At 40.8% G+C, this 23880-nt stretch overlaps 1 protein-coding gene across 2 annotated transcripts in view; it reads left to right on the top strand.

Moving 5' to 3' along the window:
- Positions 1-23880, top strand: part of GABRB3 (gamma-aminobutyric acid type A receptor subunit beta3) — a 224982-nt gene that overhangs the window by 171576 nt on the left and 29526 nt on the right. For both annotated transcript variants that reach the window (XM_088454039.1, XM_088454040.1), the window contains exons 5-6: positions 1208-1290; positions 6219-6356. In XM_088454039.1, coding sequence (XP_088310165.1) covers positions 1208-1290; positions 6219-6356 — 221 coding nt within the window. The remainder of the gene's footprint in view (positions 1-1207; positions 1291-6218; positions 6357-23880) is intronic.

Below are 23880 nucleotides of genomic sequence, written 5' to 3' on the forward strand. Positions count from 1 at the left end.
GCGCAGAACAGGTCCTGCGCATTCGCAGACCCTAAACCATCGGATATGTACGCTAACCATCGGGTTAGCATACATCTCTGATTCAGGCCTTTTGTGTGCATTAGACCCCCTGTCCTGCTTCTCTAGTTGTAGGGAGTTACAATTGTCAGATGTATGCAGGTCTGCAATCCTGTATACTGTATGCATGCAGTCACTTTCTGAGCAGCTCAAACTATCGTAGTGCTCATTCTGCATCAGCCCCAATATGACATGACCTACAAAAGTGCACTGTTTGTTAGTTATTTACTAACAAAGTACAAATGTGCAGTGGCCAATAGCAATCAAGCAGCTATAACCTACAACAAACTTGCACAGTGATTCCCAAACTCGGTCCTAAAGGCACCCTAAAGGGGCACATCCACTAGCAGACTGTGAAATGACTGCACTATTACAACATTGTAATCGTGCAGCTGTTTCACAGTCTGTGCTGTGCCTACATGAACGACCAGTCGTTCAGTGCAGGCACATCAATCTTCCGCGAACATGGTCTATCTGTCATTATTGGCAGATTGACCAGCATGATCGGGCGATGATTGATGTCGGAAACGACCAGCGGGAGCACACATCGCTGGTTGTTTCCGACATTAATGTGCATGATTTGTGCCCAATTACTGAGAGATTGCACGATTACGATGTTGTAATCGTGCAATCACTCAGTAATGTTGCGTAGTGGATATGCAGCATAACAGTCCAGGTTTGAAGGATATCCATGCTTAAGCACAGGTGACTTAATTAGTACATCAGTCAGTTTGATTTTACCCTCTGTGCACAAGCATGGATATCCTTAAAACCTGTTAAGGCGCCTTGAGGACCGAAGTTTGGGAAACCCTGGACTAGCCTATACTACATTATTCAGATCTAATTTATAATTGCTTGTTATGGGTTACTACACTTTTGCATACACTTTTGTTAGTACATAGCCCTATCCGCCATACAAGGAGGAGCCAGCGCAAGGATCTCAGCAGTGCTAGATAAAGTAGTAATATAGGTTTTCTTACTTTTATTTTTAAAACCCCGAAACAATATTCTGGGTATAGAGGAGATTCCAGACACCTGCAAACTCCTTTCATGCATGTTTTTTTATGAAGCTAAACACATTCATTAATTATTAAACCAAACTTCATTGATCGTAATTTTGTTTTCCTTTGTTTTTTTTGTTTTTTTGTAGAATAACAACAACAGCTGCGTGTATGATGGATTTACGGAGATATCCGCTGGATGAGCAAAACTGTACTCTTGAAATAGAGAGCTGTACGTATTAACTTAATGTGTTAGACTCAATGTATCATAACGACACATCACTAATTGTTTAAAATAGAATTATATTGGCCTTATATTTAACATGGTGATAGAATAGAATGATATGACAGTAGAATGTTACACAGCTTGGTGATAAAAGGTGTACAGTTCTCTTGCCAGTCAGATTAGCTATTGCCTGGTTGCATATCGTCAACACAAAAGAAATAATGCTTATATTTTAATCAAATTCCTGTTCAATAGCGAGAACAGTGAGATGCAATTTACTTTCAATGTGCTTTAATATGCATGAGTGGCCAGTTATTCCCCTTGGGGATGTTGGGAAACCCCATTATTACTCATTATGTGCATTTATCTTTATGCAAGCAAGTCATTTCTGTATCTAGTCTTTGGCAATATAAAACTGTACGGAAATTGTTTGTTCTATATATCTATACACTGTTGGAATAAATGTGAATATAAGAAATATTTAAGCACTATGTGAACTTATCCGTATTTGGAATTTTTCCATGTTATTTAATAATTTCTCTTATGAAGGGATTTCTAATTTAAAATGTAACGTCATTAAAATATATGGAGCCTGGGGTTAAAGCAGAATATGCAATATTTTTCTTTCTTTTACTGAAGCCGTGTTTAATACATGAGTAGTGTGATTATTTGTGTGCTCAATTGTGAAAGCTGACCTTTGTCACAATCTTACATCATTAGTCGTGAAATATAATCAGGGATGGACAAACCTGATTACATCAGGTAAGCTGTACATTTCTTTAGTGTACTCCATGCCTCCCTCTTCCCTACCCCTCACCTCATTCCAGGGCAAGCCGGAGGCAGGGCGTATGGGTAGGGATTTATGTTCTGCTCTGTGCAGGGAGCATGGCGCCCTACATACCCAGAGTACTTAGTGTAATGGTTGGGCCGCGGGCAATATAATGATATTTAGGACATACATATCATTGCCAGAGAAAATAGTATATATTTCACCTGTAAGCAAAGTGTGTGAATGATACCTTCAGTTTCTCTGATTCAGAACTCTTACAATATTTAATGTTAGTTACTTTATTAATTAACTATTGTTTATATTTTGCCTATTTATTAACTATTGTTTATATTTTGCCTCTATATTATGCAGTGCTTTGCAGAGAATAGTACCCACATATTTATACTGCCCATAGTACAGTACAATCAGCAAAATCTGTAACACTTTTCTTTTCCTTCCTGAAATAAAACAAAAAATGTCATTATTAAACCAAAACAAGAAAGTTTTTAAAACTAAAATACTAATACCCTGTACATGATTTTTCTAAAACAACCCCACATATAATGTACAAAATAATGCACCCATACGTATACAAAAAGATATCGCAAGCTGAAGACTATCATGTAACTCCTCAGTGACTTCCATTTTTCACAGTAAGGATTGCTATAAACTAAATGTATTTCCCCCTCCTCCATGAAATACAGCTGGGAGCAAATACATGTTTCATTTACAGATTTTAATGACTGCTACATATGTTGAAAAGGTTTAAAGAGTACAGCATGCTCAGCTGAGTCTTCGTCTACTGCTAATCAAATTCCCATTTGCCACTTTGATCATTTTTATAAAGTTACTAATATGTACTAAGCATTTAAAACTTAAAAGCAAATCATATAAAACTATGATTATTCAAATGTTTCTACATTCTGTGCATTTTCCTTCCTAATTTAATTTGTTTCAAAAAAATATTTTGTCTACTGCTCTAATTTATTGAAAAAATATATTTTAAAAATCTACATCAAGTAGTTTAAATAATATTCAAATTAATATATTATGGGCAAGGCAAAGGCACAGTGGTTAGTATTGCTGCCTCACAGTGCTGAGCTAATGGATTTAATTCCCCATGGCTTAGTGGGTTTCCTTCAAGTGCTCTAGGTTCCTCCCAAAGTTCAAAAACATGCTTGTAGGTTAATTGGCTTCTGGATATGCCTGTACTTGTATGCATGGTAAGAAATCTAGATTGTAAGTTCCAGTGGAGCAAGGCCTGATGTGAAAGATAGAATTTTAATTCAGTGCAAAATATGATCAGTTTTATGCAAATCAGCAATAATAAATATGTTGGATAAGCTATCTTTTTTGTTATCTATGTTATCTACATCACCATCACAGCACAGTGACCATCAAAAATCTTAATGCCTCCTATAACCTGATAAATAGGAGCTTAAATACACTGACAGCAGAGTCCTCTCTACTGGCAAGAACATTGCTGAGTCTCTTCAAGAAAATTGTTACAAAGCAAAATGTTGATAGCAGTTGTACAATGCTGCACTCTGGTGACTAGTGTAAATGGCAGTACCAAACTGGTTGTTAGCATATAAAAACTCTAAGGGGTATGTGTACTAAGCCTTGTAGATATATAAAGTACCAACCAATCAGCTCCTAACTGTCGTTTTTCAAACACAACCTGTAAGATGGCAGTTAGGAGCTTATTGGTTGGTACTTTCTCTCTCTCCACTTTATCTCTCTATAAGGTTTAGTACATTTCCCCCTTAATTTGGTGGCTTTTATATAAAACAGATATATGATCTTTAGACTGGTATCCAAATAAGACCTTCAATATCATGTCTAGATTATACAATACATTTAGACTCCCAATACAGGGGCTAGTGCAAAAAATACTTCTGATTGAGAGTGTAAGTTGGTTAATTAGTATACAGCAGGTCTCCAGCATCCTGGTTTGTGTATAAAGGCCCCCATACATCAGGTGTCCGATCTCGCGATCCAGAGGCCATCGATGTTCCGCGATACGTCGCAGGATCAGTGAAATTCTACATGTTAAATTTCACCAAGGTTCCAGTCACGATGGTGATCGACATAGCTGTGAAATCCTGCGATGCCAGGTTGCAGGATTACAGGAACGCATCGATCCATCACTGATGTATGGGGGCCTTTACAAACTTCCAGTCGTGTGGCTAATGTATAGCAAAACTACATTGTGGTCCTAGTGTATCCAACACACTTCCTGTTTGATCATTATTAGAAAAAAGACAATGGGGAATATCTGCTAGATATAGCTCCATGTGGCTTTTTCCTGTGGCATAGAGCAAGAGGAAAAACCAGCGACCTGAGAGCATAAACCTTTTCAGCACCAATTGCTTTCTCACCACAGATCTACCTCCTCCTCCTACTTCTCTTTCAACTGGAATCAAATCTTAGTTTACAGTTTGTAGCAGTATTAATAACTGCTTATGTGATCTTCCTTCTTTATTTTAGTAGAATCATATTTGGTAGCTTACAAATAAACAGCGCTCTGTAACTTGTGAGCCGTGTGTTCATGCTGTGGTAAAAGCAGCAAAAATTTACTTTGGGCTCAACAGTATTGTATCAAGGATGTTTATGGGAACTATATAGATAACACTTTTATCAATCACTAAATAGATGATCAATTGAGCCTTCTCCATATGCATGTCATGCTCACTGGAGCTTATTGGTCTCAGGGAAGTTGACAAGTTTTCAGTAGAGCTGGACCAAGACTCCAGAACCAAGATCATCACACAAATAGTTTTTCCACTGTGCACACACATGGTGTAAAGTTCCAAGTGATCCTTCAAAAAGACAAAAGTTGACCAAGAGTCATGGGCTTTGGGTCCCCCTTATATTTGACAACAGGAGAATGGTGGTGGAGAATATTTACAAAGGGAAAGTGCAAAGACCATGTAAGAAATAGGCCCATTTCACTCTCCCTTGTCACAAATGCTCCACAATCTTTCCCTCTTGTCATGTTTGCCCAAAGCTCATGCCTCGGACTCTCTAACAAATTCCTGTCCACTGCGGTATCTGCCAGAGAAGGGCTCTGTTCTGCACAGAAGATTCCACCACTGCTTTTCCATGGGCGAAGGAAGATTGTGCAGAGTGCATTATTCATCCCACAATATGTTAATGGCCAATACTCACCCCACATACTGTATAGAACCTACATTTAATAAAAAAGAGATCCAACATTAAATTACTAGTCCCACCATCTGCTACATTAAATGAATAGCCACAACTAGCTCCCACATTATATTATTATCCACCAACAGCACCACATTACATTACTACTTAACCTTAATCGTCCCCACGACATTGACACCTGCACCACACTTACCTGCTGGCTGTCATACAGATAACTGTTGTAGGACACAATCTCTTTTTGTCTGCCACCTGCACATTGTTTGCACACTTGGGAAGCTGACACCCACTGCACATATGCTGAAGTATGGAACAGGATTTGGAGGAAGGCAAGAGGACAAATGGAGAAACTGAAGCTGAGGCAAGGTAGGAGCAGAGAACAGGAGGGTAATTTGAGCAGAAGAGTAGCAGAGTCTATCACAGTGGATTATCAAGGAGGAAGAGCAGGTCAATACCTATCCTAACTGGTTGTGCATCCTGTCTGTCAGCCTTGGTAGCCTACGTACAGGAAATAAAGACAGTAAGTGAAGGGGCGTACTCCTGTAAAAACAGCAGGATTTAATATGGTGGCTAATCACTTGGGAGTGACCAGTCACCAGGAAGGACCTCAATGCCAGGTTTGCCCACCTACAGGCCATTCCTCATTTACTTTGGCCAGCTAGACCAGGGCTCTACGCCACCCAACACCCATACCAGCATAATCCTAAATGCAAGGTGGACCCATGAGCCAAGTATCAGTGCATGTCCTGTACCCATTCCTCTGGCAGGAGTACACTCTGCATGCATTGGTAGTCACACATGTAATTGTGTATGACCACAGCAAGTATAAAGATGAGCTATAAAATGTCATTGAAAAGTGACACATTCCATTTCATGATCTTTTTCCACATAAATGTTTTCCTTTTAAGGCAAACAGGACTATTCGCTCAGGCAATGCAGTATAGAAAATAATGACCACAATGAAAAAAAATGGTCAATTTCACATTTTGTTTTGCAGATGGATACACAACTGACGACATTGAGTTTTATTGGAGAGGGGGTGAAAAAGCTGTCACTGGTGTTGAGCGGATAGAACTTCCTCAGTTTTCTATAATGGATCACAAGTTGGTGTCTAAGAATGTTGTATTTGCTACAGGTAAGAATTGTAGTTATTCATTGTATTCCTTTTTTTTTGTACTTTCATTGTCCTCATACACCTAGCTTCAATAAGCTACATGGCGCAAGACGCCTGGCATGAGTGAGCCACCAGGTCTCATGCATCTCTGCTTGCGGCGAGCGTCTTTTTTGCCCAAAAATGCGTATTAGTCACAATGCTAGTCTGTATACAATGCACAGCGGAACTTGGTGTGGAAAAAATAAGCAGCCGCTGCATCGTAGCACTTCGTATACCGATTCAGACTCAGTCACACACAGATATACAAGTGTTGTATATTAAATTGATCAGTGCAGTCTCATAGTGCATCTTAGTTGCATCGCATTGTGACCAAGACACATTTTCGGATGAAAAGATGCTAAAAAGACCCTCAGCGTAAGCAGAGTAGCAAGGGACCTGGCATACAGCGAGGGGCTGTTTGGCATGACTACAGCAATCCTGTATGAGGACACCTCTGTATAAATAGAAATCTGATCTTATGAGCATCTGACTCATCTCCTTGTGCACTATAGCATAAGGCTTCCTTTGAAACTTTATTGTTGGTAAAAATCATTTACAGTGCACAATATTTCAGGAAAGACAGGGTCAGCTATTCTTTTGAGCTGTGACTCATTCCAACACAACTTCCTACACAATGCACATGTTTGGCTAGGGTACATTTGCATTGTAATATAATAATAGTGTTGAATTTTATTATTTCTTCTTCGGGTTCCATAGGGTCCACAGGAATTACCTTGGGGTATGTGGTTGGAGTGACCCAGGCACCAAACCGCTTTAGGTCTCAGGATGCACTGGGTCCTCCTCCATTATATATCCCGCCCCTAGCTACAGGCACTCAGTTTTTTGTTAGGTACGCAGGATCAGTGCACCTTTTCAGACAGGGGACTGCTCAGGCAGTCCCAAGTTGTTTTTTTTTAACAAGTATGCAGCGCTAGGCGTCCTAATGGATACCTGTGCTGCTACTCCATCTACCACCGCTGGCACAGCAACACCAATGAGGGAACTGGTGATTTTGGCGGGCGCCAACAGAGTTTGACTAGCGATGACGCTGGGCCCGGGAATGCAATGGGAAGACATGGGGACGCAGGTAAGGTGGTTCCCCGCTTGCGGGGAACCATGTGGCAGTCCGTACCTCTGGCAGTGGAGACCTGCCAGAGGTTGCTGTAGTGGGGAACAAGGGAAGACTGCTTCTCCCACTAGACCACCGGGGCATATAAATCTGGCGCCGGGGACAGTGGTGGCGGCCATGTAAATGGCCAGTGCGCCCGGTGGATTCAAACAGCCTTGGGGGTGATAGACTTTCCCTGGCAACCTCTCCCCAGCCCAGACGCCGATACAGAGGCAAGGTTTTCGCACATCTGGGTTGCTCCACCCTGCCTCCCTTGTATATGAGACAGCCAGATACCACTTTAAAGTGCTCTACTGTAGCTGCGAATCTCAGGAGGTTTGGTCAGTCTCCCTGTATACCTCTCCTTTGGTGGCCAGGTTATACAGAGCTCGATATCCTACTAAGCTTTGTGCTTTTTGTAGTTGACTAAGAGCCTACATATTGCTGAAATGCATTGTATGTGACTTATGCTAGTTCTGCTATGTGCTATACTGCCTTTTTGGTTTCTGAAAGACTCAGTTATAACTATCACTGTTATTTCTTCTCATCCCTTTGACAGGGTATGGGGGTTTTCTGTGTACTTCACACTTACTAGATATTTGTGAAGGTGGTCACATTGCATTGTTACCTTTATACTTATATATGCTAAGCATAAAGGGAAACGAGTTCATGCAGGTTTTATTTATGACTGTCAGCTATAACTATCACTGCTATTGCTCAATTTAACCCTCAACTACAGGTGTGTAAAGGTTAAATTGTACTTCACATTTGCTTTTGAAGACTGAGCTGCCCATCCCCCTCTCTCCTAATTAATTAGAGACGCTCAGCTGTATTTGAGTGTTTGCCGAGGGGAGATTTGGGCTCTCTCTCTATGAGAATAGCTTTCTCCTAGGACCAGGGTATATAGCATTAGAATCCTACCAACTTTAGTTGCTTGTATAAATTGATTCAGTGCCAATTTGTAAATATATTTGTATGCATTGCTCTTATATCCTACCAATGTGACTGCAATTTAGTGCCCATTTGCAAATATATTTATATACATGTAGATCCTACCAATCTTATGTGTTTAGGTAGTTGATTTTAATGCCTTTTTGCAAATATATGTATATGCATGTAGATCCTACCAATCTTATGTGTTTAGGTAGTTGATTTTAATACCCTTTTGCAAATATATTATATGTGACTTATGCTAACTCTGCTGTTGAAAAAAAAATAATTTTGTTTTATTTTTGCTTTTTTGTAGCCCCCAACTACCTGGTGTATTGGGTTAGAGAGTACTTCCCATATATTTTTATCTGTGAAGGGGGTCACATTGCATTGTTAACCCTACACTTGTAGGTTACTTGCAAATATTTCCCGTAAGGACAAAGGGGTAAACAGGACAGTTGTCCCTGTGCTGGTTTCATGTAAATCCTGTGCAGTAGCCCTCCCAGGATTTCATACAGGATGGACTGTGTGTTAATTGTTATGCACCAGAACAGTCAACCTCACCAGCACCTGTTCAAGGGTCACCTTGAATGTCCTCCTGGTCTCAGGTTGTGACGCAGTTAGTGGAATGCTTATCAGCCCCCACACTGCCTCACACTTTGGATTTCCCACAGTGTTTACAGCCAGCTTTGTTTCCTAATCCCATACATCCTTCCTGGATGGAGGGTTTGTCCACTCAGTTCAGAATCTGGCTTTTAGCATCTACATATCTGCAGATGGTACATGCAAATAAGGCATTTAAATTGACTGCAGCATTCTCTCAGTCCACCCTGCTTTTAGATTCTGATATATCTTCTGAGGAGGCAGATGATACATAGGTTTCTCCCTCTGGGCCAATCTCGGAGAGGAGGCGTGTCATTCATTAGTGGATGTTCCTCTCTAGCAGGGGTGGTTAATTCAATCCTCATTATAGAAGATGAAGTACCAGCTCCTAAATGCCTAATAATCCTGGTGTTCAGATTTAGGCTGGGTTACCTCAATACGAACAGCTCACTGAGTTTATGGGGGCAGCATGGAACACTCCATATAATATATTCCAGATTCCGAAAAGACTAGTGTCTTTTTACCCTCTCCCATAGGGAGAGTGCATTAGGTGGGAAATCACCCTCCCTACTGAGGATTCTTATGTCACCTTCATAAAGTGTTACTTCCCAGAAGGTTGTTTGCAAAACTCCCCCATCAGATTCTTTCTAGGCCCTTGCCCTCTAGTAGACCATTCATGTCTTGCTAAATTCAGGGGTGATAATCCCGGTTCCTTTGGCTGACAAGGAAGGAGTTATTACTCAGATTTATTTTTGATTCAGAAGCTACATGGGTCTCATCACTCTATTCTGAATTGGAAATCTTTCAACAGGTTCAGCCATGTGCTCAAATTCCGTATGGAGACCCTTCGGTCAATTATGCTGGCAATGGAACCTGGGGATATCATGGTTCCCTGGACATACAGGATACATATCTGCATGTACCTTTGCACTATTCCAGCAAGGGTTTCTGAGTTTTGCTGTCCATCAGCAACATTACTTTTGCCCTTTGGTCTGTCCACAGCCCCTAGGGACCTCCTGGTATTGGCAGTCTTCGGAGGTTTTACAACATGAGGTTTTTTCCTCTCATGGTGGCAGCAAACATCTCATCTTGACAAGGGCCAACCCCCTTCTGGATACTAGATGGGATGCTCCTCACCACGGATGCCAGCCTCTGCGGATGGGGCGCAGTGACAGGTCGTCATACTCTTCAGGTAAGATGGACATCCACGGAGGGTCACCTGTCCTTTTAAACATCCTGAAACTCATTCAAGCACAGGATATCCTAAAGAGCAGGCCTGTTCAAATCCAGTCCGACGACATGTCTGCAGTAGCCTACCTTAACCATCAGAGAGGCACACAAAGTCTGGCAGCCATGAGGGAAGTGACAAAATTCTGGTCTGGGCAGAATGTCATCTTCTGGCAATATTCATCCATGGAGTCCTAAACTGGGAAGCAGACTTTCTAAGTCATCAGAACATACACACCAGGCAATGGGCTTTTCATCCGGATGTCTTTCAGGTCCTAGTGGACAAATGGGGACTACCAGAAGTATACCTGATGGTGTCACAATAACAAGGTCCCCAGATACTGATACAGAACTAGAGACCCCACAGCTGCCTTCGTGGTACTCTTGCAGTAAGATGGTACTCCAATCTGGCATAACTATTTCCTCCAATCTCCCTCTTCCTAAGGGTCATCAGGAAATTCAAGCAAGAGGGTGGCACAGTAACACTGATAGCTCCTGCTTGGCCCAGACGCCATTGGTTCACTGACTTATGGAGTGTCAATAGACACTCTGTGGCCTCTTCCTCTGAGGCCGGACCTGTTAGCACTGGGTCCCTGCCTGCATCCGGACCTTCCTTGTCTGTCTTTGATGGCGTGGCTCTTGAGTCTTCTATCTTAATAGCCAAGGGTTTTTCTACCTCTGTACTTCAGACGATGCTTAGGGCCTTTCTCTGCCAGCATCTATTACAGAATTTGGCACTCGTATTTTCAATGGTGTTTACATAGATAATGACCCTGAAGTTTTTAGTGCTTGCTTTTCTCCAGGCTTGGTTAGACCTGGGTCTCCGCCTGGCCATCCTGAGAGTTCAGGTATCTGCACTATCAGTTTGGTTTCAGCAAAGGATCGTCCCTCTGCCTGATGTTAGCAGGGTGTTCTGAGGGTTCAGCCTCCCTTTGTCCCTCCCGTAGCTCCGTGGGATTTGTCTTTGATTCTCAGGGCTCTACTGGCTCCCCCATTTTGACCCCTGGAATCAGTAGACCTCAAGTGGTTGACAGCGGACAGTTTTCTTCTCGCTATCTCCTCTGCCCGCAGGTTCTCTGATTTGGCTGCTCTTTCTTGTAGCTCTCCTTTTTTGATTTTTCACCAAGATAGAGCTGTCCTTCGTACCAGGGCGGGTTACCTTCTTAAAGTAGTATCCCATTTTCATGTAAATGAAGACATTGTGGTTCCAGTCTTCAGACTTCTCTGTAGGTGAAGCTTCTCTGGATGTTGTATGTGCTCTACGTATCTACGTGGATTGTATAAACTCCTTTAGGAAATTGGATTCTCTTTCTGTGTTGTGTGGCTTTCACAAACGAGGCTGGCCAGCTAATAAACAGACTCTGGCTAGATGGCTTCGTATAATGATTTCTCAGGCTTACACACTAGCTGATCTCCCTTTTCAAAACACAGTGACAGCACATTCTACTTGGTCTGTGGGACCATCGTGTGCGTTTCGACATGGTGCCTCTGCCGTCCACACTTTTCACCTGGGATACTTTTGCCTCTCAGGATGCTTCCTTTTCTGATCAGGAGCGTCCCCACCCTTAAGGGAACTGCTTTGGGACATCCCAAGGTAATTCCTGTGGACCCTATGGAACCCGAAGAAGAAAATATAGGTTATGGTATAACATTTCTGTACCATTGTTAACTCTTTTTCTTCGAGGTCCATAGGGTCCACAGGGCACCCACCATAATACACCTGGTTGCTTTTGGGTAATTTTTTTCTTTTGTATTTCAATGACTCCCTCTTCTTAGAGAGTGTTTCTGGTGTACATTGTCCTTCATTCTCTTTCCTTCTCCTGCCTTGGGCTTGGTTACAAAATAAGTGCCTGTAGCCAGGGCCGGGGTATATATGGAGGAGGACCCAGTGCATCCTGGGAGCTAAAGCTTGTAACTGCTTGGCGCCTGGATCACTCCAACCACATACCCGAAGGTAATTTCTGTGGACCCTATGAACCTCAAAGAAAGAGTTAACAAAGGTATGTCATACCATAACTCTTATTTTTTTCATTTACAAGATGAAATAAAAAAATAACGATTAGAATTATTTTTTACTTTGCGTTCAGTTATTAAATATGGAATACATAAACAATGCATACAGTATCATCAAACTGGTAAATAGTCTGGTTGAGTTGCTTAGCAGTATGTTATACATACTTCACAACTTTTAGGGCTAAATTTACTATGCAGCGCTTTTTAAAGCCGCGGCATCTGGTTTAGTATTGAATGTTATTGCCCCTTTATATCGGGTTACAATCAGTAGATCTACAGTAAAAAGGTTGACAGTGTCTAGTTATACACCAAAATGGTAGACAGGTAAAAAAAGTTTGAGAGATACAAAAGGTAGTCAGGTACAAAAGGTCGACATGGATGAAGATCGACAGGTACAAAAGGTCGACAACAATCAGATGTGACAAAGCCGCACTGGTTTGATATGCTACACTTGTACATTTGTGTGTGAATGAGTCTGATTCTGTATATGTAGAGCTACGGTGCAGCGGCCACGATTTTTATCACGCCAAGTTGCATTGTGCTTCATCTGCGACTTTGTACATATTTAAAACTAATTTGTGTGTAAACTTGCAGCCCGGCATCTCTGGTACAGGTTGAGTGGTGTTTCACTGCATCTTCCGTGCAAATAGGATGCAAATTGAAAGAAAAAGTGTCTACACTCCACGGCTCACTCACGCTGGGCATCTCGAACTGCATGGCGTATTGAGGCTTGGTGTATGAGGACACATCTGTAGGGCCAGTGCAAGGTTTCTAGGCCCCCTAGGCAAAGGTGCACAATACTACCTCTGCTCCCACATTAGAGGGACTGGATGCAGCCCAGTAGCGTGAAAAGTGATGGACTCAGTTCAGTGTGACATGGAACAGGGGCATGATGTGGGGCCACTCCTCCAAAGTGACACAGGCTGTGACATGCAGCCTGCAACATGATGCAGGGGAGTGATGCACAGCCATGACCCCAATGTGACACAGAACTGATCCCTCCTCCCAAATGTTGGTATGTATAATTTAATAATGACTAAAAATGTTCCAGAAATAACAATGTTATCTTCATCAAGTTGGAACATTTATTATCAACAATACACAATATAAAATGTTGCCTTTTTATGCAAAATAGTATCTGTAGAAAATATATAACTTTAATAATGTATATGTTAAAATAAAAATAAAAAAGTTAGCGGTCATGTGTAAAATACCTAAATTCCATGGTTTTACTGTACCTGTACATACAAATGCATCCTTATACACTATTGTTAAAGTCATGCCAAACAGCCCTTTTCGGCATGCCAGGTCCCATGTGACTCGGATTGCGCCAACTAGCTTCTCGCCAAGTTCGGAACTCAGATATAAAAACCGGATCATGTGTGTTTTGGATTTCATTTAATCCTTCCCTTGTGATTTCAGGGACTGTGAGATGGTCAAAATTGACTGGAAATTAATGTTCTTGATGTTGAGAATACTGTAGGAGCAAAAATAGGTCCAAGAGCCTGATTCAATGATGTACGCAATGCTGATATTTCCACAGTGCGATTGTTTGCCATTGCGCATGAATGTAAGCCGCACTGTGCATGCGCAGCAATTGTTTTGCGATTGCGTTTACACAAAGTATCTGCAAAGTGAGTGACAGGTAGTGAGTGTTTGAGGGAGGTAAAGGAGGGTGGTTAGGCAAACGCAGGAGTGTCTGACCATTTAAACGCCATTTCATGTGCGTACATAAATTAGCTATTGCCATCTCCTTCATAGCATGAGAGCTCTCTGCATGTCAGGAAAGCCGTAGTGTTTACGGCAGGTCAGACTTGACTTACAAACGGTGTGGTTGGCCGATCTGCGTCGATGTTACCGATGTTTACTATGTTGTATGTCGTCTGACGGATACGAGAAGACAGCAGTGGGCGTCCCTGTGTTCGGGTAAGCTTTGGAAACATTAGCATATTTTTGCAGCTGCGTTCCGTGCAAAATTGCAGCTGCGATTGCAGTAGCGTATATCTCTGAATCATGCCCCAAGTTACATGATTTTATCTATTTTTATCAATTTTTTAAGAAATCCATAACTGAAACAGAGCCAAACCACTTGACGGTGGTTTTGTCAAAACCAAAACATGACGTTGATTTAGAAATAGAACTAAAACACAGAGGTCTGAGCACATCTCTAAATATTATCCTTTATTTGTATTAGAGATGTGCGGGTTCGGTTTTATTCGGTTCAGATTAGTTCAGATTTAACATATTGGCTATCTAAAACACGTGAGAGCTGGGTAGCCAATATGATGCCGTTTCTAAGAACCAAACATCCGAGTAAAACCGAACCGCACACCTCTAATCTGTATGATGCAAGGGGTCCACAACACTTTACAGAGTACATAAACAGAAACAGTATGAAGAAGAAAACAATTAAAGGTGACTTACAGTACAAAGTATTGCAGAACATGGACCAGGTTTATAAACATTGCTTCAGCAGTAGTCATAATAACCAAATGAGCAGTGGGGCGTCTAAACCCAAAGGTTTGGTGCTGTTACTGGCATTGGAAAGGAGATGATGGTATAAGCAAGGGATGGAAAAGCACATGAGCGAAAAGGGCCCTGCTCATGAGAGCTTACATTCTAAAGTACTCAGGGTATCAGGGTCTATACAATGTACTTCATTATAAAGTATTTTGCTCCAGTCATGTTGGTCTGGGACCATTGTCTATTTGCAGATAATAATTTGATCTCATTGCTTTTGTTTTTTAACCACAATACATTTTATAAAAATTTTGAACCTAACAAAGCAATTAGTGAGGCCAATCCCAGAAACTGGATCAGAGGTCACGCTGCGCAGCCCCATGCCAGCCTGCATTGCAGTTGCGCCTGTCCGCTCCATTGAGAGTTTTTTTCAATCCTGGTATTGAAAAAATTACCCTGGATTGTTCCCTAAAAGCAATACAACAGGGAACACTAAAGTTACAAAATATTTAAGGACACAAGGGGCCAAATGTAATAGGGTGAGAGTTTAGAAAATGTGAGAGAAAACTCTCACATTTTTAAACTCAGCCAATGTAATAAAGTCACAGAACATACAAACTCGCATGTTTTTCAGACTCAAAAAACTCTCATCCAGGTGTTTCCTGTTTTGAAAATACAACTCGATTAATGTATTTGGGGCATATGTATCAAAGCTTGATGTGAGATAAAATTGTTAGATATATATCACCAACCCATCAGCTTCTAACTTACATTTTGCAGGCTGTGTTTAAGAAATGATAGTTTGGAGCTGATTGGTTGGTGATATACAGTTCACAATTTTATCTCACACCAAGCTTTGATACATATGCCCCTTAGTGTGAGAGTTTTACTGCTAAACGCTCACATTTTCTAAACTCTCACCCTATTACATTTGGCCCAAGATCCTTACAAGCACAAAAAAATAATGTTGATGATTATAAGGGGAAAGAAGATGATCCAAAAATAAGGGAAGGTGGGGTAAGGGGGAAAGGTGCAAATCAACAATCCATTCAAAAGAAATGCAATATATGGTAACAAGGAAAATACAAAGTAATATGGTTTTAAGAGAGTGACCACAACAGTATGTGTGGTTAGGTCAGAGCACAAACAGTTTTAGGAGGAGTACATTACAAGTCTATATACTTATATACATGAAAGCATAGAAATGTAGAATGAGAGTGTTAATAGTAAATGGGAAAGTCATATTACCCTATTTGTGCACAATATAATAATGTACAAAATGTTCATTTACACAGCAGAGAATAGTGTGTGGACAGTGTTATAAATGAAAGTGAATATCACTTTTGCTATTTGAATTACAAATAAATATAAAGGTGTTGTTTTCTCCTTTACGAATCCAATATGAATCCTTCTGCACCCCATATTGAAATATCATTAAAGTAATGCAAATAAGTGGTCATGATTTCATATCACTAAATATAATATAGAAGCCCCATTAATGAATTAAGGGCCTGATTCAGAGCTGGACGCTATTTGCGCTCGCTCGTCCAGAAAAAGGGGCTGGCTATTTAAATTAACCGTTCGCTCTTTGCGGTCTGTTCACGCCTCTATTATGTCTGAACGAGCGAACCAAACATGCGAACGTAATTTTGAAAAAAACACCCCCTGGCCGCTCGCATCATACATCATGTCCGCTATTTATTAGATTAATCGAGTACATCGGACGGCGTATGAACTGCTCGCTATTCTTGTGGTTGGTTTTTCCTACCACAATCATGCGAGCAGTTCTGACTATAAAACAACCAAGTGACGTGGTCGATGACGCTGCTTTAGTAATTATGCACACCCTTAAAACGCCCGTTTTGACCGTTTGGCACGCCTGCGTTCGGATCTCCACTCCCCGTTTTCAAGCACCTTCCCCTGTTACCACCCCCCAAACGCTGCCTCCTGTCACTCAAAATAGCAGGCATTCGCTATTTAGCGAGCACACGATTTTCGGCCGCACTGACTGGTTCGCGAATGTGTATTAAAATCCGTACACATGCACAGTTGTGCGAACATCGGTCGGAACCAACGAGCGGCCGCTTACGAGCGGCTCTGAATCAGGCCCTAAGTACTATCCGTGTTAGTAGACATAATCAGTCAATCAGAAGCAGCTATTTAGTGCTGTTGCCAGGCCTGATGCAAGCTTTCTTTCTCAGAGACATGGAGGGGGCACAGACAGGCGTGGAAGGGGCACAGGCAGGCATGGAGGGGGCACAGGCAGGCATGGAAGAGACACAGAGAGACATGGAGGGGGCAAAGAGAGACATGGAGGGGGCACAGACAGGCATGGAGGAAGCAGAGACAGGCATGGAGGTGGCACAGACAAGCATGGGGGAGACACTGACAGACATGGAGGGAGAACAAACAGGCATGAAGAAGACGGAGACATGGAGGGGGCACATAGAGACATGAAGGGGGCACATAGAGACATGGAGAGGGCACAGACAGGCATGGAGGGAGCACAGACAGGCATGGAGGGGGCACATACATATCATTCCCCTCCTCCTGATTTGTTTTTTAGTAGTCCCCTTCCTATCTGTTCAATATCATGCTACTCAGCCCCCATCAGTAATTACCAGACATTCCCTCCCTGTTAGTAACAACCATATTTTGCTATAGTCCACTCCTCTCTCACCCCCCCAACAGCATGTTTTTTGATGTACACCGACCTCCCTCACCTCTCCCACCAGTTGCATGTTCACCCCCTTCATTAATCATTCCCTCCTTTCCCTATATGCCACCCCTTTAGTTCCCTTACAGTTCTGCATTCTTGTCTCCGCTTCATCACAGCTCCTCCTACACAGGCATCGGCAGTCGGGTAAAGGAAGGAGGGCCTCCCTGAGTCACAGCAGGGGCAGCACTGAAGAAGAAAGGCTGCAGAATTAAAGCTGGACTCATCGCAGAAGAGGCAGGAGGGGTCCGCAGCTTTGCTAAGTCTCCTCTCACGTACAAGGAGCAGATAGGCATACACAGGGGCAGGGCCACGTGCATGTGTTTTGCAGTGGGAACTTGAAGTTGGAACTTAATGCTGGTTGTGTGTGCTATCTTCCGGCATTGCCTAAAGACAGCGCATGCTGTAACACTGTCTCCAGGTGCACGGACCGACCCATTGCAAAGAAAATGGTACAGGCCGGGGGGGAGATCTGGTACCCTGCTCCCGGCCCAGGCACCCCTGCTGTGGCGCAAGCCTGTCTGGCTGCTGTTCCCCAACTGTAACAGTGGTGAGCGGCTGGGTACAATGTGCACAGAGGTGCTGGGAGCTGCTGATCCCTCATCCCTGACTCTGTGATAGCAGGGGCACTGAGAAAAAAAAACAGGCTTAATTTTCTTGTTAGGGAGACGCAGTGAGTGCCACCCTTAAGGTGCCGACGCCCTTAGGCAGCTGCCTAAAGGTAGCACCAGCCCTGGCTGTTGCTCATCAGCAGTGTCTCATTACACCAGCCTTCCAGCTCCCACAAAGATATGAAATCTAAATTTGATGGTGTTCAACAATTGCGCCCAAAGCTGCTCAAGTCAAACCCCTCTCAAGGAAGGTATCCTGCTTCCAAAAATGGAAACCACAAAGACAAAGTATTAGAAGTGGCACACCTAAGCGCCCCTATCTCATCAAGAACATATAAAGATAATACTTATCTTTAATAGTTTTTCTTCCCCCTTCTCTTTTCCATTTTCCAAAAATAGTGACATTTGTTAATATGACTCACAACATGAAAGAGATAAAATAAATATAATCTTGTGCAGATGGTTCCACTTAAATGTCTTACATATATTAATTCAATACAAGGATAAATTTTATGCCATTCAGCAAGTAATCATGTTCCTTTAAATGAGGAGAAAATTCTCCAAGAACAACCACAAATGTTTTTTCCTTCTCAGAATCAGAGACTTATCATGAAATCACAATAGTATAAAAACAAAAGGAATTTAATAAGTCATATAAGTTTTACAACAAAGCCCTTAGATAGAAAATGGGTTCAAGCTTCCAGCAATATGCAATTTAGTACTCCATAACAAGTGAAGTTGGATTCATACCAGAAGCAGGTGAAAAAAATGCCTGTACTAAGCTGAAGAAATGCTTTATCACCCCGGTTTAGCCTCAACTGCCTCCAGGATATACTCCACACCAATACTGGAAAGGATCTCCACCTTCATTTCCATACAGGAAATGATTCCACCTCTGCCTCTGACGCATTTCAACCTTTAAGATCTTTATCAAGGCAGTGATGGTAACCTTGCAATGAGCTCCCTATATAACCTATTACTTAAGACCTGATTACTGGGAGGAGCCATTTTCATTGCAATACATTGTTTAAAATATATATAAAAGTATACCAAAACATGATATCCTACAATTCTAACTATACATAATGGATCCTATCTATCTGAAATTTGTAAAAAATAATAAATCCACAGTGAATTTATAAAAATAAATCAAATTCAAATTCATGAGAACCGGAAGTCTCCACACTTCCGGTCCCGCTAATTAAGGTATTCCTGATACCTGAAATCTTTGTCCATGTTAATAAAGTTATATGACAACACAATGGTCGCTTCTTCTTACTGTAACCTGCTTTCCATCATGGTTGCATCACTGGAAGTGACTTATCGGCACCCAGAAACCGGAAGTTTGACGTCGGTGTGCCCAATGAATTCTGGGATTTGTAGGCATATCCATTACCACAATACTATCAAAGGTCCCAGTTTGACACTCAAATATTTTCCATACGCATATTATAGGGTTCCATTGTACTTTAACCACTTAACTGACAATTTGTTTTTGTCAAAACCGCAGAGAAATTGTCATTTTTTTTTTTATTTAAGTTTTAAATGTATTTTTTAAAATATATTTGTATATTTTATTTAAAAAAATATTCTTAGGGGATGTTTTGCATCCTCCAAGTGTCAAAAGATCCCCAGCAATAACAACCTCCACCCCCTAGTTATAATTCGTAACTGTTGCACAGCTCCCCCCTCAGTGACAATGGTTTCCACAATCAAGGCCCCCCTCCCCATCTGTCACTAATATATATATATGTATATATATATATATATATATATACATACTGTGTGTGTGTGTATATATATATATATATATAATGTTAAAATAGTTTTTTTTATAAATCCACCCTCCCCAGCTAAAAAAATATTTTACTGGCCTGCAAACCCCCCCTCCCCCCTAAGGTCTAAAATATGCCCTCCCCCTGATCTAGCTCCACCAATTCACATTTGCAGAGTGCAGTGGGGCGAGGGGGCGATCATCATTCCTCCCTGCTGCAGCTGATCTCTGCATACACAAAGATCAGGAGACTGGTGCACGGGGGAGCTATGTTCCCTTCCTTGCACTTTTACTATCAGTGCATGCACCCCAGAGTGATGTTTGCACAGCATTCTGGGGCGCGATTCTTGCAGTGATGTTGGTGGTCATAGACTGCCATATCTCTGCAGGGGGGCCGGGGAGACAGAGGAGATCCATTCTGCAACTTAAGACAGGTTGCTACACTACAGGTGTCATGAGGGCACATCAGGGTTCATAGTAACACAGCTACAGTGTACATAAGGTGACGTAAGTAACATACAGAGAGTAACCCTCTAAAGGGGCACACTCACCACCCTGTTAACTCCATATACCAAATTCAAGATAGGTTTCCAAACCACAGGTGTCCAGAGGGCAACATAGCGCCTATTTAACACTACGGATAGAGGCACCCTAAAGGAGCCTGCTAATATCCCTGGCAACCATTCCCACTCCTTGGGATTTTAACAATCAATGGTTTATATTGGAGCTCTGTGTCTTCTAAGATAATAAACAAAATGGAATGGTGTTTACAATTTGAGTGATGACAACTACTTGCCTCCAGAAAAGCATCGGAGTCAGTAGGTTTTGTATAATTCTGAATCATCAATTTTCCATCTTCCACATAGATAATTAAGTCTAAAACATTCAATGTTGTACTACTAATTTCGAAAGTTAATTTAATATTATTATAATTATTATTTAAATACAGAATTCAATTAAAAACTGATGATAACCCTTCCAAAAAATAAAATAGCATCAATGTATCTAGCCCAGGACACCAGGTTTGCCCCAAATTTGTTGTTACTCCACACAATTCAGTTATCCCACATGCCCATAAACATGTTGGCCTAACTCGGAGGGAACTTGGTGCCCATGGTTGTACCTATCTTCTGCAGATAAAACTGATCTTTAAAATGGAAATAATTATCTCATGTAAATATATATAATTATATTAGATAGTAAATTTAATTTAATTGGCTGCAGAGGGTGAATCACAGGATCCTTTCCAGTATTGGTGTGGAGTACATACCAGAAGGTGACTGAGGCTAAAATCTCTTCAGCTTACTACAGGCATTATTTTCACCTGATTCTGGTATGAGTCCAACTTCACCTGTGCTGGTGTACTAACATGAATATTGCTGGAAGATTGAGCCCATTTTCTATCTAAGGGCTTTGTCTTAAATCTTATATGACTTATTAAATTCCTATAATTTCCACCTGTTGTCTATTCCACTTGCACAACAGCATGTGAAATTGATTGTCAATCAATGTTGCTTCCTAAGTGGACAGTTTGATTTCACAGAAGCGTGAATGACTTGGAGTTACATTGTGTTGTTTAAGTGTTCCCTGTATTTTTTTGAGCAGTGTATATATATATATATATATAACAAAGGTTTGGCACTCCCGAAGATAAAAAACAACTGATGCTGGTGTCCTCACAGAAGCAAATGCACATGTATATAGAACAAAGGTGCGGCACTCAAGACGTTCTACGCCTTGAGTGCCGCACCTCTGTTATATATATATATATATATATACATATATATATATATATATATATAATTTTGTCTCTCATTACCTAATAAAGATACTACTAAGCATCACTAGTTCCTATCAGATTGTTGACCACATCCACACATGCCACACATAGGGTCTGAGTGCAGTAGACTTGCTTTACTATTATCATACTAGGTCAGGGCAGCCTCACTACCTGCAGCACACCCCACAACACTAGCAGCATCCAGTGCTCAGGGTACCCCCTATTTTTGTATAGTCAATTGTATTTAATGTCTATTGGTGCCAAAGACGTTTAATAGTACATTACTTTTGAATATGTTGCTTGTAAATGACAGCACTGATGCCAGAATGGACTGCAGAGGAACTTACAACAGATGCTACATTATTAAATATTTACCTGGCATCAGTGTGATAGAAGAAATGTCATTCACATTGCTGTACATTCTTTCTAAATTATACAGTGATCTAAATCTTAAGTTAACCTTTCATTTTTTTTCTGCTAAAAGTTTTTCTATTTTTTTTATATAGTATACATTTTTTTATCTATAACCAGTGTTGCAGTCATTTTAAATATATACTGTCCTAGTTTATGCATAAAGGTCTGCAAATATACACACTTAGCATATTTAATCTTTGAAATATTTGTAATAAAAATGAGCAAAATTGCAGTAAAATGTTCTGTTTCATGGCTTAAGAGGCTGTTTTACAATTGATCAAAGTTTCAGCAATACAATCCCTGAGTCACGGTTTCCATTGCTGTCTCATGTCATTCAATTCATATATTTGTCATTTCATTTTATAGAATTTATATTGAATGAACAGAGCTGCAATGATGACAATCAATTAATTTTGTTGCATAGTATGATTGCAGTTGGGTTGGAAGCACTTCAGGTCAAATTGCACTGGCGAAATGTGTGAAATTTAACAAAGGAACTGGAAATAAGGCGATTGGACTGATTTATAAAAAAAAATCACTAAAGGCTAATTCTGACTGCACACTGCTGTGACCTCTTTAACATCTTTTGGCATAGTCACATGAGCGACTGCTTGCTAATGCTAGTAAAAGCCCTTCCCCTGGAGGGCTTTTACTAGCATTAGCAAACAGTAGCTCAAGTCTGCTTCTGATTGTGCAAGGGCTGAGATACCCCTTTGAGCGTCTTCAGACAAAACTTCCAACAGCTCCATGCATCCGTGTAGCCACCTTCTTGTCACCACCTAGGAAAGCCCATAACATTTTTAAGGCATTTTTGAGATCGTGCATCTCAATCGTATTTGCGAATCTATGCGCACAGACTGTGACACATGCACAGAAGATAAAAATCTCTCAATTGCATCTGACAACGGCAGTGCATCTAACTTAGAATTAGGACCTAAAAGAGAATTTTAAAATGTTAAAATGTCTTTTTTTTTTTTGGTAAAAAAAAATATTCTAATTTCTTACCAAAAAAAATTGTTTGCAAATGCTGCACAAAAGTTTTGCTGTAATAATAAAAAAGGTAAATTTATATTCTTCAGTCTCCATTTATCTGTACAGTCTTATTTTCTGTTAACAAATATTGATACACATTTATTTTTATAATTGAAAAATTATTTTAAAAATCTGATTCATCTATACATTACAAATATTCTAAATAATACAAATAGTAAAATACTGATGCAGAATTGCAATAGACACAAATGATAAAAGGGGGCATGTGCCTAATAAGCCGTTGAGCCGGTAAAATAATTAGTCCCACACCAACCACTTGCTGAGGAGTGCCATTATTCTTTAAATTATGTTTTCCTGGAAGTTATTATTGAAGAGATTATTATTGAAGAGATTTTTGAGTTGCTCTGCACTGATGCCAGTTGCTGGCACTCAAGAACTTCCTAAGGATCAATTTCAAGTTTTTAAGACTTTTAAGAAACTATTTAGAATCTAGGATTTGTCAGTTATATAATAGGGTTTATTTTCATTTATGTTTGGAGGGGGGGGGGAAGAGTTAGGTGATGATCTAGAATACTGGTTTTAATAGAGACATATAAAACAAGGCATTCTGAGCGATGATGATAGACGGAGTTGTAACTATACTGGTAATCACTTCTGTAATTTCATAAACTTCAGTGTATTTAGACCTTAATTTAGCTAACTAAAGGCTAAATTTGATGATATTGGTTGACAACCAGAGTTCCAAGGCATTGTTAGTTACCAAAGTATTTCTGCTTGGTAAGTGTATGCTGAAAGGGAGAATTTTCTTCTTCCCAAACTTGTTTCACATGTGATACTGTAAATTTTGCTTCTGAAACATCAAAGGGAGAAAGCAGTG

Source organism: Taudactylus pleione, unplaced genomic scaffold (assembly GCF_031769625.1).
Source record: "Taudactylus pleione unplaced genomic scaffold, aTauple2 ptg000609l, whole genome shotgun sequence".
NCBI lineage: Eukaryota > Metazoa > Chordata > Amphibia > Anura > Myobatrachidae > Taudactylus > Taudactylus pleione.